Source organism: Mustela nigripes, chromosome 8 (genome assembly GCF_022355385.1).
Source record: "Mustela nigripes isolate SB6536 chromosome 8, MUSNIG.SB6536, whole genome shotgun sequence".
NCBI lineage: Eukaryota > Metazoa > Chordata > Mammalia > Carnivora > Mustelidae > Mustela > Mustela nigripes.
In genome coordinates this window covers 35,681,133-35,699,120 of record NC_081564.1, presented here as the reverse complement: position 1 = coordinate 35,699,120, position 17,988 = coordinate 35,681,133, and the positions used below count along the sequence as shown (strand labels likewise).

The following is a 17,988-nucleotide window of genomic DNA, read 5'->3' as shown; positions in this document are numbered from 1 at the left end:
GTCAGCAAACAGAGATGAAAACTGTGCTCGTGTAATCAGAATCTCGGCAGTTAATAGGCATCAGCTGAGCACTTACCAGTGACAAACGCCTGTCAAGGGACTCCTGGGACACAAAGAAGGGACCATCTTTCTCCGAGCAATGTCAGTGACACGGGCCATGACAGCAGGGATCCCTCACAACTTTGAAGTGCTTGGTATCATCCCTGCTTCCCGGAGGAGTGGGAATCGCATGAAACAGACATGAGGCGAGCAAGGAGGGTGCTTGGATCCGAGGGCTTGGTATCTGCACAAGGCATTAGCTTCCAGGCAACGGCAGATTCAGGGCCCCCCGGTGCCCCCATGAAAAAGGTAGGGACGACCACCAGGTACAGCATCCCTTTCCCAAGCCTGCATTGCAGTGTGATCGTGTTCACTGGCACAGCAAATGTCATGTTAACTTTGTGACTCTCAACCCTGTCTACACAGCAGAATCCCCTATGGAACATTTTTATAGACTTTTTTTTTTTTTTTTTTTACAAGTTATGTATTTATTTTAGAGAGAAAGAGCAACACAGGGGTAAGGCAGCAGGAGAAGGAGAGAGAAACCCAAGCAGTCTCTGCACCAAGCTTGGAGTCCGACGAGGGGCTTGATCCCAGGACACCGAGATCATGACCTGATCCCAACCTGAGTCAGATGCTCAGCTCACTGCGCCACCCAGACGTCCCACCCTCCCGGGGAGCATTTTTAAAGTGCAAACGGCTGAGTACCATCCCAGACCACATAAGGGGTAGGACCTGGGCACTGATGTTATTAAAATCTAATGTGCTGCCTGGAGAGAGAACTTCTGTACTAACCGTGCCTCTTCACCTGGAGCACCCTAGGCCAGCGGGGAAGATCTGAGTTTCCCAGAAAAGAAAGGAAGCCTAAGGAAACGGACATCCCTTAACAGGGTGTCTGGTGTAGAAGCTGCCTCTGTCACTCCAGCTAATGCTGAACGCCTCTCGGCCTCCCCATCTCCTGCCTTTCCCTGCCCCACAACTCGGCCTCCTCGGGTCAATGTGAACCTATGTGACTATAAGTAAAAAAAATATAGATGGTAACACCCATGATTGAGACTTTAATCCTTCTATTTCTGCTCTGCCCATTATTGCTCATGGAGAACATTTTTTTTTTTTTTTTAATATGCACTTTTCAGTTCTGTGGACTCCAAAAACAAGCCCACTAAAAATGTCAAGAAGTGCCTGGAATCATAGCAAGGAATGCGGCTGAGAAAGGAGTCCTCGAGACACGCTCGCCTTTGTGCATCCCTGACTCGGGGTCCCAAGATACGTTCCCTGCATGAATGAATGAAAAGGCAAACACAGGAACAAAAATTAGAAACATGGAATAGAAACAATCTCACCAGAAAATATTATTCCCTACTCCAAGAAGCTATTAACTATTTAAAATGTCAACTGCCTTTAAGAAAAGTGAAAGAAGCTTCCCAAGGCATTTCACATGTTAGAGAATATCTCAAACTCCCTCCACCCCACACTTCCAGAACAAAACAGTACCATGAATCCAGGAGCGTGGTTGTAAAGAATTGGGAAACTAGATTGTATTAAAAAACGAAGAGAGTGTTTGGGTGAAGGAGGTCAGAAGGCACAAACTTCCAGCTATATTTATATAAATATCATATGTTTATTATATAGAATTATATGCACAAGTCCTGGGGAGGTAATGCGCCACATGGTAAGCAGTTAATAATACCATGCTGCACATTTGAAACGTGCTAAGAGTAAATCTTAAAAGTTCTCATCACAAGAAAAAAAATTTCTTAACTGCCTATGGGAATGAATGTTAACCACACTTATGGTGATCATTTGGCAATATATACAAATATCGAATCATTTTGTTGTACACCTGAAACTAATATGTCAGCTGTATCTCAATTAAAAAAAAAAAGCCAGAATTAGAGATTCAGAATAAAGAGGGTTGGAAGACTAGACTGGGAATTGTGAGGGTGGGCAAAGAGCACTAGCCCACCGTAGCACACGGTAACAGGGACAGATGGTAAGCCCAGTGGCAGAGAGAGTGGTGGAAATAATGATTTAAACTAGAAACCCAGAAGAGTCAGCTTGAAGACCAACTGCAGGTTGTGCCTTTCCAGTCCTTGTACCTCTGGATACCAAAATGGGAATAAGGTTTTTGGAGACACAGATCCCAGAGCCCATGTTGGGCTGTGACTACTAATCCCTTTGGGTGAAATGAAACACAAGGGTCTAGAGGAACTCATGCCCAGCGCAGGGCCAGGACTCAGGGCTGGGCTGGCAATCCAGGGGCTGGGTAAGGGTTCCATGGTTGTCAAGCTCTAGAGCATTTGTAGGTGGGCCCACTCTCCCACTGCCAAGGGCTCAGGTCTGAGCCCAAGAACCTTCTACCCTCAAGTTATCGTTGTTTTGAAAGAAAAGCTGGGAGCTAAGGGTTTGAACTTTGCAGGAAAGAAAATCTTTCGGACCTTGACTTACAGAATTCTAGGCAAGCCATCTAAAAGAGGACCGGACAGCATCTTCTTTATTGTCATAGAGAATTTCCTGAGGTTCTAGCAGGAAGTTAAGGGACAATGGAACAAAATGCAGGAAATACTTCAGGTAATGGGTAAGGGAGGGCATTTTCTGTACATGCTCATGGATCTAAACTCGACATTCCCACCAGCTTTGCAGGAGGCTCTCTGGCACGAGAATTTGAGCCAGACGGCCTGCCTGGCCGACAGCTCAGACTTCAAAGATAGTTCAGGAATGAAGAGATGCAAACTTCAATGCCTGACTTATCACAAAAAACAGTGCAAATGCAGAAACAGGCTGGTTGGTTGGGGTCATAATGACAAGGCTGGCCCAGGGCAGTAAGCAACAGGCCGTGCATGGGCGGTCAGGCTCGGTTTTAGGTAAGAAGTGGGGGTGCAATTCAGATAAGGAATAACATGAACAAATCATGCAGCTGCAATCAGAAAGGAAGGAAGAGCCCGGGATAGAGAGAGATAGAGAGATAGGCGCCCGGGATAGAGAGAGACGTGGCTAAGTCTAGTGGTCCTGGCTGACCGGAGGGATCATGGAGGGCCATGGCTGTGGCAGGACTGGATCTGGATGAAGCAGGGGGCACAGGATGAAGGCAGGACCTCAGCAGCATGAGCCTAACGGCAGTGTTTGACCAGTCAAGGAGAAAGCGTGCGAGCATCAGACAGTTACTACAAGCAGCTGGTTATGGGGACGCCGGGTGGCTCAGGCAGTTAAGTGTCCGACTCTTGATCTCAGCTCAGGCCGTGATCTCGGGGTCCTGGGATCAAGTCCTGAGGTGGGCTCTGTGTTGGGCATGGAGTCAGCTTAAGTAAGATTCTCTCTCTCCCTCTCCTTCTGTCCCTCCCCTTTTCTCTCTGAAAACAAACAAACAAAAAAGTGGCTGGTCATAGTCAATTCAGACAGCAGATGACTATTTGCCTGGTTAGAGGGAGAAATGAAAATTAAAAAAACAAAAAGTCAGATTTTTTTTTTTTTTAAGGGAAAGAACAAAAATGTGGTGGGACAATTTGGATAAGGGGACAAAAAAAGTAAAAGCAGACTAAGACAAGGGAACAGAAAGAATGCTATGAGCTGGGGGAAATCCAGAGGGAAGACACTGGAGCGGTTCCCGTGCTGGGCCCCCCAAGGTAACAAGATAATCACTTTTGTTGGTAAAATTCTGTCACTACAAAAAGGCTGGAAGACATTTAAACGTGTGCTATACAATAATCAGCATTGTTAGGTGAGGGCCCCCTTCCAAAGGTTCTCTTTTAACTACAAATGGTCGGCTACACTGTAGCATCTTTATTGTCGGAGAGAATTTCCTGAGGTTCTGGCAGGAAGTTAAGGGGCAATGGAATAAAATGCAGGAAATACTTCAGGCAACGGCGAAAGGAGGGCATTTTCTATATATTCTCATGGATCTAAATTTGACATTCCCACCAGCTACTCAGGACGCTCTCTGGCACAAGAATTTGAGCCACATGGCCTGCTAGGCCAACAGCTCAGACTTCAAAGACAGTTCAGGAATGAAGAGAGGCAAACTTCAAATAGTAAATTCAGAAGAGAAAAAAAGCAAAAGTGTGCATACAAGCCGAAGCCGGGATCTTATGTATTTCCACACTCCGCAGTTTCTGGATGAGCACTCGGAGATAAATGCTTACCTAGGCAAGAATGTCATCTATCGGGCTGATTCGGATTCTCACTGCCTCCATTGTCTGTCTCCTGCCCCCAAGCAAGACACACATTCGCTGGCAACAAGTTAACCCAAAGAAAGCTCTCCTGATCCAGCCTTGAAAACACAAAGACTCAAGTGGAGGGATTCTGAGCTATGAAATCCTTACTCTGAGCACGGACTGTCACCCTGAGCATCGAGGCCATGAAAATACAGTGAACCCAGCTGTCTCTGTCTTGCAGGGGGATTCGGGCCGAAACAGCTCCTGGGCTGGCATGTTCTAACAGAGCCCAAGTTCATGACCTTAACTAAACTACTTCTAATAAAGGTTTTTTTTTTCCTCCTCATTAATTTTGAAATGCCTTTATTTATTTACTCAATTGTCCATGGAATCATATTAGTATTTGGAAAACAAAACAAGAGAAAGAATTATCTGCAAGCATGTAGATAAGTTACAGACATCTTTCTCAGGAAACTATAGTTTCTCTTGGTTGTCCAAACATTTCTAAGGAATGTAACTAAAAACATCATCTAAGGCCCAAGATGGAGAGTTCCCTGGTCATCTCTATTGAATCTCTATTCAAAGTGCAGACTTAACTTTATTCACTGGGAATTATTATCAAAAATTAAATTTTTCTGTGGCTGTCATAGATGTTCCAGTAACAAATCACACTTGGTAAAATAAGTAACCACTGTCTTAAACTTCTAATAGAATTATTCTCAAACTCGACTTCTCTGTATCATGAATCTCCTAAAACACATTTTTAAAAAGTCTTTACTGCATAAGGAATAGCTTGTTAATGCACAGTAAACAAGACGTTCAGAATGAGTAGAGTACAATGTCATGAAATCAACTGGTGACCTAGTTTTAAAAGTCCATAAGATCTAGGAAACACTGCTCTAATACCTTTCTGTCAAAGACCACGTTGGAAGGGACAAGTTGAAGGTGACAAGTTTACAAGTATGTACATTTATTAAATGATGTATTAATTCCCTGCAACAGGTCCACTGAAGTACTAGAATGTGGAGTGGGCAGTGGAGAGAGGAATATTGGTCCATGTTTTGTCAGGAAATGAGTGGGGCCCCCTTATACAGTTGGAGAAGAAGTAGGTTTCTACTACCAAAGAAGTAGCTTGCTTTTGAGAGTTCCATGAAAAGATGTCCATGGAAGAATGCACAAGAAGCCAAAAGTAGTGGTTACCTCAGAAGAAGGTGACAAAGGTTGAGACTTAACCTTTTTCTACAGACACTTTAGTACAATTTGAGTTTTGTACCATGGCATGGATTACCTACACAACAAAATGTTTTGAAGTTACTTGATTCCTAAACAAAGATATTCATTTCAATTTGACTCAATGAAGTTCACTGCTAGGAACTTTGCAAAGCAATGATGGTGCAGATATGGATAAAATGATCTCCACAGGGGCGCCTGGGTGCCTCAGTCATGAAGCATCTGCCTTCGGCTCAGGTCATGATCCCAGGGTCCTGGGATCGAGCCCTGCCTCAGGCTCCCTGTTCAGTGGGAAGCCTGCTTCTCCCTCTCCCACTCCCCCTGCCAGTGTTCTCTATCTCACTGTATCTCTGTCAAATAAATAAATAAAATCTTTAAAAATAAACATGTTCCCTGCCCAGTCAGTGGGTGAGAAGGACTGGTCAGCCAATTGTTCACGCCACCATGATAAGTGGATACAAATGATGATAGCGCTAAGTGGAGAGACCGCTGGGAGTTTAGGGAAGAGAGTACTTCAACATCGGGGGACCGGGAAGGTTTCCCAGGGCATTCGAACCCAAACAGCAGACTTGTCTGTCTTCGCAGCTTGTGTGCAAGGAAATACTTGTTGCCTATGAGTAGGTACAAGTGTCCTAAAATAATGCCCCTCGGTGCCTGGGTGGTTCAGTGGGTTAAAGCCTCTGCCTTCGGCTCAAGTCATAATCCCAGGGTCCTGGGATCGAACCCCGCATCGGGCTCTCTGCTCAGTGCGGAGCCTGCTTCCTCCTCTCTCTCTCTGCCTGCCTCTCTGCCTACTTGTGATCTGTCTGTCAAATAAATAAATAAATAATCTTAAAAAAAAAATAATGCCCCTCAGCTCTGGGATAACAGGCCAGCTGGAGTCCCAACCCCCTTGGCTTATTCCCCCGCCGTGTGATGCACATCACTGTTATTTTGTATATACCTGTGAAAAAGTGAGGGGTGTGGGTGGCACAGTCTGAGCCCTAGGGTGGTGTTTCTAGAAAAATCACAGAGGCGGCCATGCTGAGAAGGGAGACGAGGGGAGGAGGGAGGTTTGGCTAGAGAACCATCACAATATTTCATGGGAAAAACAAACAATTCCTGAGACTGGTCAGCAGTGGGGACCAAAAAAAAAAAAAAAAATGCAGACAGATCGCACAGACTTTCAGGAGGTAAAATCAACAAGCCCTAAATGAGCAAATGAACATGGGCAATGAGAGAGGAAGGGGTGCCCAGAACAGTGAGTGCATGTGACAGGCTTAACAGTAAGGGTCATCGCCACAGATCCCACACCTGTGACAGTATGTCGTGCCCAACGCCATGCCAATATTTTCATGTGTTATTTACTCATGTGAATCCTACCCATTTTATAGACAGGAAGATTGATATTCAGAGCTGGTAAGGTGTTAACCAATGTCATGGCTCATCAGATGGACAGGCCTGGTATTTAAGCCCAAGACTACTTGATTTCAACTCCAAACTCCAAATTTTGAAACAATTACGCATTCCAGAAACTACAGCTCCAGAAGAGGGCCTCCCCCAGAGTCCTGTGTAAAATAGTAACAGTGATACTCCTAGATAAAATATTTTGAGGGCTAACCCTGTACTAGACACTGTACTGACACTTTTCTTGCATTGTTTCATCTCATCTTTAACAGCCTCTGCAGGGAAACCTCTTTATTACTCCCAGTTTGCAGATGCTGACACCAAAGCACAGGAAAATTAACTTGCCCAATATCCCCCAGCTAGTGAAGCCAGAGAATAAAACATCTAAAGCTTAAAGGTATGGCTTGTCATCCCTGCCCCAAATGCACCATAGATGATAATGAATATCCCTAGGGCTTTATGAACAAATTATTATAAAATCATAGAGTGTTTCAAGGATGATTACTTTGAAATAAGTGGGTATATAAACATTTTAGGATACTTGGTTATAGAGCAGTGCAGTTCTAAGAATGGCTCAAGACATTACTATATCTTTGTGGTATTTGAATTCTTTATGACATTGTATTAACTACAGCAGTAGGCTTCATATTTAATGTCTGGAAAAGAGGAAGGAAAAAGGAGTGGGCCAAATCCAGGATATGCAAATGGTGGGCAGTGATGTTTTTACTACACATATCCTTGTTTCCAACTGCTAAGATCAATATTTTTTTTATTGGCACTTACATGGCAATACAGCTTACAGAAGAGAAAAGTGTGCCTTTGAAATCCCTTCAGGCACACGTACTCCATACTGTGGAATGATACATGCTAATTCGAATGCTATGCCCTGTTGAGAACGAAGTACATGTTCTTCTAGTCATACAACAGATTTTTTCTCTCTCTACTTGGAATGACCTATTTTTTACTTTTAAAAAAGAAAGGATGAGTTAAAACAGAAAAACTGATGAGCCAACCTGTGAAGCAATTATAATTCTATGTTGTAATCATAATTCTATATTACCAGCTGTGGACTCAACAAGGCACTATTTTAAGAAACATACCACCTCTTACTCTAACCCCGGGGAATAACTCACTTTAAGCAGGTTACATTTCAAGGTCAGTGAGCCACTGGGTCCTCCTATACAGTGAGTTGTAAGGTAATCCAGAGAGACACAGATATTACAGAGGACTGCTAATAATCTGAGTGGCTGTTAGATAATGATCATTTTTTAAAATGTAGGCACCAATTAGTCAACTCAGCAGTGCCACAGGTCAGCTTGATTTTACTACGACCAAATAATACCATTTCACTAATCATTTATGCTTTATATGTAGAGTACAACTTATTTCTTTTAAAGATTTTATTTATTTATTGAACAGAGATCACAAGCAGGCAGAGAGGCAGGCAGAGAGAGAGGAGAAAGCAGGCTCCAGATCCCAGGACCCTGGGATCATGACCTGAGCTGAAGGCAGAGGCTTTACCCCACTGGGCCACCCAGGCGCCCTGGAGCACAAGTTATTTCTTAAAATGAAAACTCCCTCAAAGGTGCTTGTTAGGAAGCATGGTGTTGGCTGATGGGGTGGAGACAGCAAATATGGAACCGGTGTGAAAGACTCAAAGACTCCCCTGGTGGGTGGTTTTCCAAAGCATCTTAAGCAGGAAAGCCCCATGTGGTCCCACTTTCTCCAAACACCATTCATAACCTCCCATGCCAAGTGCTCAGCTCCTAGGGGCAAGAAAAACATTCCCGGCATTGCCTCCATCTAGGACTTTCAATTTCTTAAAACAATAAAGCTGAACCAAGTGGCTCTCTCCCCACCCTGTGGGAAACTGGGACTCGCTCACTTTCAGCAACCGGAGAGAAAGGAGTCCGGCTTGTAGCGCCAAAGCCTTCCCTCGCTTAAAGGCGGGCTCTTTTCTCGGCCGCATAACTATGTAAATTCCCCCTACGTCCCAGCCCCACTCCGCGCAGAGCAGGCGCTGGGTATTCAAAGCTGTGTGGCCAGCTCCGGTCCAGTGCGTTCATCACGAATGCCTGAATGAATGAGATGGACGCGTCTCTGTCGAGTTCACGACTCAGCACAATGCCCAAACACATTTTCCCACGAGGGTATTTCGCATGCCACCTACCTACTTTTGACCTGTATTTATTTATTTATTTTTTAATGAAATGTGTATTTGTAGGGATGTGTCCATGGTCACGTGTTGCGCACATTAGATGCAGTCAACAAGTATTGTGACCGCCTAGCCAACTAGAAAGCGACGCCGCCAAGACTTCACCGAGTGTCCGCTTGATCGAGTGGGGGAATGGAGTGGTCCGCAGAAAGGGAAACAGGGCTTCTCTTTCTCTCTGGCATTGATAGAAGCCTTGAAAATTCGCTTGGGGTTTCCGTTCTCCCCAAACCTTGTCAGGAGAAACACTGCACCACCGCAGCCGGCGAGCGTGCAAAGTCGTCCCTTCGTCACCGGCTCTGTCACCCCAGGGTGACCGCGGTCTAACCCCGCACGGGGAATGAGCCGGTTTGGCCACCTCGGGGGAGCTGCACAAAGAGCGCCCTTTCGGAAGGCGCATCTGTGGCCGGGACGCCGCGGGCGGGCGAGTACCCAGGGCTCAAGACAGCCGGCCAGGGGCCCGCTTCTCGCCACGGTCTGTCCCCACGAGCCCACCTGGGCCGCGAGCGGTCCCGAGGAGCCCGCCCTTTCCGCGCCGCGGACCAGCGGGCTTTCCACCGCAGGACAATGAGGGCAACTCGGGAGGACGCCTTTCCCATTCATTCCCTGCGCCGAGTCAGCCGCCCGCACCCCTGCCCGCCGCAGCCCGGGGACTGCAAGCTGGGGATCTCTGCGGGGGTCGCAACCCCCTCCTGCACCCCACGACCCCCGGCTTCCCCCACCCCGTGCCGCTCCCGTCAGCGGCGCTCCGGATCGCAAAAAAAACGGAACGGATCCTCACTCCACACCTCCCCACCCCCGAGCCCGAGGAGTTTCAAGCCCAAGGGTCGGAGGACCGGGTTGCGTCCATCTCGGGTGGCGTCCCCATTCCTATCCCGCCCCGCCCGGGAGACGCTTCGTGGGGGCCGCGCGGGAGCCCCACGTGTGCGATTCCCCCGTCCGAGGTGAACAAGGATGCGCGCCCCCACCGAAGCAGCGGCAAAGCGGTCGGCTTTGTCCCGCTGCTGCCGCCGCCCGCCCAGGGACTGGGAACCGGGGCTCACCTCTCTGCTGGCACCGCGCGGCGACCCAGAGCAGCGAGGCCAGGAGCGCGACCCCCGCGCCGCCGCCGCCACGCATCTCGCTGCCGCCGCTCGCGTGGGCTCTGGGAAGAAAGGCACCGCCACGCGCGGGGGCTCTCCGCAGAGCGCGAGTCCGCCCTTCCCCGCCGCGCTCCGGCCTCCAGCCCGCGGGCCCCTTGGACACACCGCCCCCGACCTGCGCCGCGCCCGCCCCTCCCCGCCCCCGCCCGCGCAGACCCCTCCCCCGCGGGGCCCCTAGCTCGGCCCCTGCGACCCGCGGGGACCCGCCGCTCCAGCTGGCCGCCGGCCCGGCGCGGTGCTCAGAGCGTCCCCGACTCGGGGGGTGTGGCGGGGTGACCCGCTCCGAGCCTGGGCGGCGGGCGGGGTGGGGCTGGGGGTGGTGGGGGAGGGTGGGCGGAGAAAGTGGCTGGGAAGGAGGAGAGAATCTGCTGAAGTTGGCCGGAGCTGGTGAATTCCGAGAAAGCATTTGCCCTGTTGACCCTTCCGGCCCCACGGCGGCTCTGAGCCCCCGCCGGGCCCCGGGAGCCGGGAGGACGCGCCGCTGCCCACACCCGCGGCACCTCCGGGCCCGCGCCCCTCTCGCGCCAGACGCTCCCCGGGCCGGCGGCCGGCCTCCCCTTTGGAGCGCGACCAGGGTGTAGCTGACCAGCGTCCCTCTCCCTCCGACGGTGGCCCGGCCTCCTGTGTCCTGGCCGCCAGCCTCGCGGACGGGACTCGGGGCTTAGCTGATCAGTCTCCCCCACTGGCTGTTGGCGTAGGATTTTGTAAAGATTTTTCTTCTGAAAATGAGTTGCAACTTGTTTCTCACTTCGTCTAAGTAAGGAGAGAAGGGTCACTTGGACTTAATTATTAGTCTACCCTTACCCCTTACAGCTGGAGGAAGAGGTCCCCCTCCCCCCCTTTTTTTGGAAGTTAATCTTAACACAAGAGTTCAACTGCTTTGTTCCTTTTTTTTTTTTTTTTTTTTTTTAGCTACATCTGGTCCCTGTTAAAGAGCTTTTAATTTCCTCTGATTTTTTTTCAATTAAAAGTATTCATAACACTTTGTAGATATCATTTTCTCACGATGTAAACAGAAGACATACTAAAAGCCACTGAGTACCACCAACTCACGTCCTCATTTTGTTTTTAGGGTTTTTTTTTTTTTTCTTTTCTCTGTAGGGAGATAATTTTATCTCATTGTGTCAATCAATTTGACCACCCTAGCAATTCCAGTTTTTCTAAAGATACTTCCTTAAGCACTTAGTGAATAAAATATTATGTTAGCAATTATAGAAGCAAAGAACAAAAAGGTAGAATTGAGGCCTTTAAAAAGGACTTGCTGTGGGATGTCTGGCTGGCTTAGTTGGTAGAGCATGTGACTCTTGATCTTGAGGTTGTGAGTTTGATCCCAGAGCTGGATGTGTAGATTGCTTAAAAAAAAAAAAATTTTTTTTTTTTTAAAGGATGCCTATGGTTGAGTGAGAAAGTGTTCGTCACAGGGTCAAATTTAAAATAGTTTTTTTTTTTTACTATTAGAATATTTAAGTATTAAGTATCAACTAATTCAGTAAATCGGTATTTAATAACTAATCAAGTGTCAAACCTTTAAATATTAAATAAAAACTGTCTGCACTGAAACAACTGTGTCCACACAGATATTTCACACGTACACATATGTCTTTTAGAGTGTAACAAGCACATTCACATTGGTTATCTTATGTGATATTTCCAATTTTGTGAGATTCTGCCCAGCCACATTGGGGCCAAAGGGTCTGCCACCTTTGAGTTGAGGAAATGAGTTCAGGGGCTTAAGGTGCCAAGATGAGCAAATGTCCAGGTGAGAGCAAGCCCCCAGGTCTGGTTTCTGGTTCAGATTTCTCTACATCACTGCGCTGAGATCCTCCGTGGGGAGGATGAGATCAAATGCAGCGGCAGTAATCATAAAGGGTCATCTGTCTCCCTTTTGTCCTGGGTTCCTAGAAATTCAGTTCAGACTCCAGCCAGACCTTATCTTTGAACTGCAGACAAGGAACTCATTTGTGATTTGAGGAAGCAAAGGGTCAGCACACTTGGGGAGTGAACAGGAGACATCAAAATGTGCAAGTGGACCCAATTTGTCATTCCTCAAAATTAAGCGGAGATAATTAAGGGAAAGAAAAATTTACAAAGCCAATTTAATGAACAAGCTTAGATAAGATGGAAGAGTAAGAATGTCACAATTCTACGTGTCTTATAAAAATAAAAAACGACTGCTGTACAAATTTTCCTATTCTTTAGCACGCTTTGATAAATTAGCTACGGCACCATGAAAGTTCCGGGGATGGCTGGTTCAAGGTGAAAATGAGATAAGAATGTTTACGATTTGTGAGAAAGAAGGAACTCAGTTCAGGCAGGCACACGAAGACGTGTGGTTCAAAGTCACCTGAAAAAAAAAAATGACCAGTGAAAATGCCTAAATGCTAAGCAATAGTTAAGTGGTTAAGTAGTTTATAGTAATTCAGTGTGACAGTCTATTACATAGGCATTCTTAAAATATCAGACTTAAAGTTTGCAAAAAACATTGTGGTATGTTCAGTGAGAAAAGCAAAATCCTAGACAATATGGGCATTCCATTTTATAAAATAAGCACTCATACAAATAAAAAAGTCGAAAGCCTCATACAGAAAATACAGTTGTGTCCAGCTGATGAGAGGTGAGTGGTGGCATGGAGGTTAGAAGTCGTGATAGGGAACTTGGACTGAGCTCGCAGGAAGCTCGCGTTCTCCTAGCTCACTTACTGGAAGAAACATCTTGAGCAAGTTCCTTCATCTGCAAAGTAGAGGTAATAGAAGACAGACATATTATGGTCCTCATCTTTTTTTGTGGAATGTTCAGCCTGGCAGTTAAGAGAGAAAAAGGTAAAGAAAAAATACATATAAAATAAAAGTTATATTAAGAAACATCAAATGGCAGAGAGATAGGATGGGAAATCGAGCACTGAGTAAACAACTTAAGAGAGATTTTACTGAGGTAAAATCTTCATCCCAAAGATTGAATGGGCCACGGCACCTGGGGAGCACCGTGGGTTCAGGGGCCGACTCTTGATTTCTTTTTCTTTCTTTCTTTCTTTTTTTTTTAAGGATTTATCCATTTATTTGACACACAGAGAGAGAGAGAGAGAGAGAGATCACAAGTGGGCAGAGATGCAGGCAGAGGAGGGTGGGGAGCAGGCTCCCCATTGAGCAGAGAACCCAATGCGGGGCTCGATCCCAGGACCCTGAGACCATGACTTGAGCCAGAGGCAGAGGCCTTAACCCACTGAGCTTCCCAGGAGCCCCCCCAACTCTTGATTTCAACTCAGGTCCTGATCTCAGTGTGTCAGCTTATCCTTGATCTTGCCTAAAAAATGAAATCGATGGAGTTTTTTTTTAAAAAATACACTGATTTATACTCCCTGAAGATTCTGATTTAATTGGTACCCGGTGCAGCCTGGATATCTAGATGTTCTAAGGCTCTCCAGGTAATCCTAATCTCCTGCAACAACATTTTAGAAACACGGAGGTGTTTAGATTTGACTGATTCCTGCATCAAAGGCAATCTGGGTCTGATTATTGGTGGCTGGGCCCACTGGAGGAGCCAGCCTCAAAGCAGTATGGTCCCAGGCAAGAGGATGAAGCCCCGCTTGGCAAATGTTTTTCCTGCGAGGCCTGATATCCACACAGCAGAGACCCAGCCATGGTGCCCAGAATAAGGGGCAGGACTGTTTCTCTGGAGGCTTGCTATAAGCCCAACTGTCCTTTAGCTCTAAGGGAATTGAGGTTCCAGGCAGGGACTTGGGCCCAGGAGCATGGAGCCAGGATCCAGGAAGCTGGCCTGGAGTACAAAGCTGGGAACTTGGTTCTAAGGAAAGAGGTGAGAGGTCAATTACTGAAAGTGGGTTATGGTGTCAGAGTCTGATCCAGGACAAAGCTAAAGAGGCTGAGTATAAGCTAAGCTCCTTAAGGGTCCATAGGAGGAGATAAAGTGATTAGGACACTCAGCCTTAGGCACTGTTGAGAAGTGGCAGGACAAGGAGACCAAGGAGGCAAATCAGGAGTAGTAGGCAGAATAATGGCGCCCCAAAGATATGCACATGCTAATGGTGGGAACCTGGGAATATGTTACATTACATGACAAAATGGACTTCGCAGAGGTGACTAAATAAGGATTTTTTCATGGTCCCTTCATTCATGGTCCCAAACTGGAACCAAGTCATGTGATATGTCCATCAATAGGAGAATGGATTTCAAAACTGTGGTCTATTTTACAACAGAATATTTACTTGGCAATACAATAGAATGGGCCACTGACTCACGCGACATGAATGAACTTCAAGAACGTTGTGTTAAGTGAAAGGAGTCAGACACGAAAGGGTATTGGATAATTCCATTTAAGAGAAGTTTAGCAACAGGCAAAAATAGTCAGAGGAAAACAGTGGCTGCCTATGGAGAGTGCGAACATCCACGGGAAGGGGACAGAAGGGAAACTGGGGTAAAGGAAATGTTTTATGTCCTGAATGGGGGGTTGGTTGCATGGGTTTACCAAGATTCATTTAATTACATAGATTACATAATTACCAAAATTCATTTAATTACATAGATTTAGGACCTTGCATTTTTCTGCGTAAATAAGGATCTTTTTCTAAATTTTTCTTTAAAATTTTATTTATTTATTTGAGAGCGAGCACATAAGACATCAGCAGAGGGAGAGGGAGAAGCAGGCTTTCCGCTGAGGAAGGAGTCTGATACGGGGTTCAACCCAGGCCCCAAGGATCATGACTTGAACTGAAGTTCATATGCTTAACTGACTGAGCCACCCAGGCATCCCTAGGACAATGAGGGCCCCAGGCCCTTGAGGTGAGGCAATTTTTCTTGATTATCTGGGTAGGACCAATGTAATCCTAGAGGCCCTTATAAGTAAAATAAGAAGGCGGGAGAAGGACTCAAACTGCCATTGCTGGTTTTGAAGATGGAAGGATGGGGACCTTTGGTAAAGGAATGCGGAGGCCTCTGGATGGGGCAAGGCAGGGAGACAGATACTTCCCTAGAGACTCCAGAAAGAAGGAGCTCTGAGAACATCTTGATTTCAGCCAGTGGAAGGCCCTGTTGGAATTCTGACCTCCAGATCTGTTGGATAATAAACACATGTTTAAAGCCAGTAAGTTTGAGGTAATTTGTTATAGCAGCCATCAGGAGCTAGTGCGCTAGACTAACACCGTCTCTCAGAAATCAAGCGGAGATGGTGTTGAGGGGAGAATAATAAGTAGCTATATCACAGCCTAAACAGATACTGAAGATTCCCCTCATGTCAGTAGTAATGGAAAGGTCAGAGAAAGAAAGAATTTGAAGGAATTATGTGAATTATTACGGAGATGATGAAGAAGAACAGAGGGTTCAGAGAGCAGTGGTAGAGGAGAACCTGGGGTCTGGGGTGGGACAGGATTGGGATTCTGAAGGACCAAGAGGTTTATAAGCTTTGGTCTTCTTGCAAGGACCGATGTGTTATAAAGCCCATAACCAAATGGGCAAAGCAGCTGTCAAGAGGTGGGCAGGGCTCTGTTGATGGCGCCAGGTGACACATGACTAGTTGCCTCCTGGCATCCAGGCTTCTTTCCATCTGCAGACTTGATCCCCCAGCGGGGTACCGCATTTCTGGCCTTTCTTGCAGCGAGCCATGAGTCTGTATTAGTCTGCAAGAGCCGCTAAAACAAAATAGACTAAGTGGCTTAGGAAAGAGGAATTTGTTTTCCCACCGTTCAGGAGGCTGAAAGTCCAAGATCAAGGTTCCTGCCTGTTCAGTTCTCTTCCTGACTTCCAGACAGGTGCTCTCTCCCACTGTGTCCTCATATGGCCTTTCTTCTGTGTGTGCACAGAGATAGTGGGAACGCTCTGTGGTATCTTCTTGTAAGGACACTACTCCTATTAGATCAAGACTTCACCGTTAGGACTCAATGAACCTTATGTACTTCCTTAGAGGTCCCATCTCCCAATACAGTCACACGTAAGGGTTAGAGGTTCAACATGTGAATTTTGAGGGGACACCAACATCCAATCCACAACAGACCCGAGAAGTCCAGGCCAATAGGATGCGAACAGAGGTGAAGTTGCAACTTCAACCCTTTTCCCATGACAGAAGACCTCACATGCCAATGAACTTTCCTCTTTCCTTAACCATTGTGAGTTGGGTTTTTGTCACTTAAAACTCAGTCTTAATGCACACTTTTTATATTGATATACTTTCCATTACTGGTCACAGTTAATGTCAGTAGCATCTGCTCTCTGATGCTTCATGGTTTCTTAAAGGACTTAGAGTATTTTACATTCACAAGTCTAAGTTTCCAGAGCATTCCTTAAAAAAAAAAAAAAAAAGAACAAACTTAAGTGGAATTTAACAAGGATTTCACACAAGAAAAAGTAGTGGTGAAACAAGGAAGGAATTGGACTGGGACCAGATACCAGTTCTCACATTTACTTTACTGGGTGATCTTTGGAAAACGATTCAACTTTCCTGCTCTCACTGTCCTCATCTGTAAAATGGGGGGTGGGGTGGGGTGGGGAGGGGGATACAAGACCTATGCCCAAAAGTGAGAATCAAGACTCTTTGCATAGTGCCTGGCATCAAGTAAATACCCAATAATTATTTTCTTCAATGACAAATATCATCATCATGCATGGATTAGGAAGTGACATCGTATAGCTACTGTGAGACTATAAAAGATGAGCAGATCTGTCAGCACATGCTTCTAAAAGGCAGCTAGATGCCTATGAAGAGATACACCATCATTCACCTTCTTATTTCTATGGAAGAAACACAGTAGACTCTGAGGGGAAATACAAGCTAGGAGAGAGCATCTTCCTGAAACCCAAGTAATAGGTAGAGATTAAAATAAAATGGCAACAAGCTGAAGGAAAACCCAAAAAGATTTTTAAAAAAATATATTTTGGCAGGGAATCAGGCACTAGGGAAGTTGGCAAGTTTGCTTTTTCTTTCATCAAGGAAGAGGAAGCCAATTGGGAAGAGTCTGGAAGACAGCTGTTCACAAGGACAAGTAAACAGCATTTGTCCCTGGGACCCTGCAGGATGTCCTTGCCTGCTGGGTATTTGTAACAATAAAACCCTTCAACAGGAAGGTTCAACTTTGAAATCAGTGTTTTCAATGATAGGAGCACAAGAAATTTAGAGCTGGACACTATCTGAAAAGTAAGAAATAGATGTTTATAAACAGACTTGTCACTGTGCCATTTTCATCCGCCCAGCTTAGAAGAATATACTTACAAACCAACACTGTTAATGATGCTTCCTTCTGTTTTTCGTTTGTTTGTTTAAGTTCTCCTTCTCTTCACTCTGGATAGAGGCAAACATTCTACACTAGTCTGCATTTTCAGTTTTCCAAGCCCTCTTTTTCTCCATGTCTGCCTCCAGGTCTCCATCTGTTGTCATTTTATGACACCTTCTCCAGACATTTCATCAAGAAGCCAATTCATAATCAAATAACTCATAAATCTGACTATGGTTTCATGGCAGAAATAATATTCAAATTTAAGGAAGAAGACAATACTAAGAAACAGGATTTGTTGTAGGAATGGACAGCATTCTTTTATCAACAGGTTCTTTTTCAGGAGACAATAGTTAATCCTGGAAGGTGATGCTGGAGATCAGAAAATCAGAAGACCTGAGATTAAAATCATGTTTCTAGAGAATATCAAGTACCCGACTCTCGAATTGGTCAAATCCCTTCTCAGAGCCTCAGTGTTCCTCCTCTATAAAATCTAAATGAGAACCTCTCTTACTGTCTCTTATTAATGACAGTAATAATAGTAACAGCTGCTATGTGTTGAATCTTGAACGTGTACTGTACATCCATGATCATATTGATTCTACTTAAATC

General features: G+C 45.8%; 1 protein-coding gene across 1 annotated transcript in view; it reads right to left on the bottom strand.

Annotated features, from left to right (window-relative positions):
* The window catches only part of LAMA1 (laminin subunit alpha 1), a 157,936-nt gene extending 147,699 nt beyond the window's left edge, over positions 1 to 10,237 (bottom strand). Inside the window, exon 1 of the mRNA XM_059409226.1 lies at positions 10,062 to 10,237. Within this exon, the coding sequence (XP_059265209.1) occupies positions 10,062 to 10,137 (76 nt within the window). The 5' untranslated portion in view covers positions 10,138 to 10,237. The remainder of the gene's footprint in view (positions 1 to 10,061) is intronic.
* Positions 10,238 to 17,988: the final 7,751 nt, after the last annotated feature.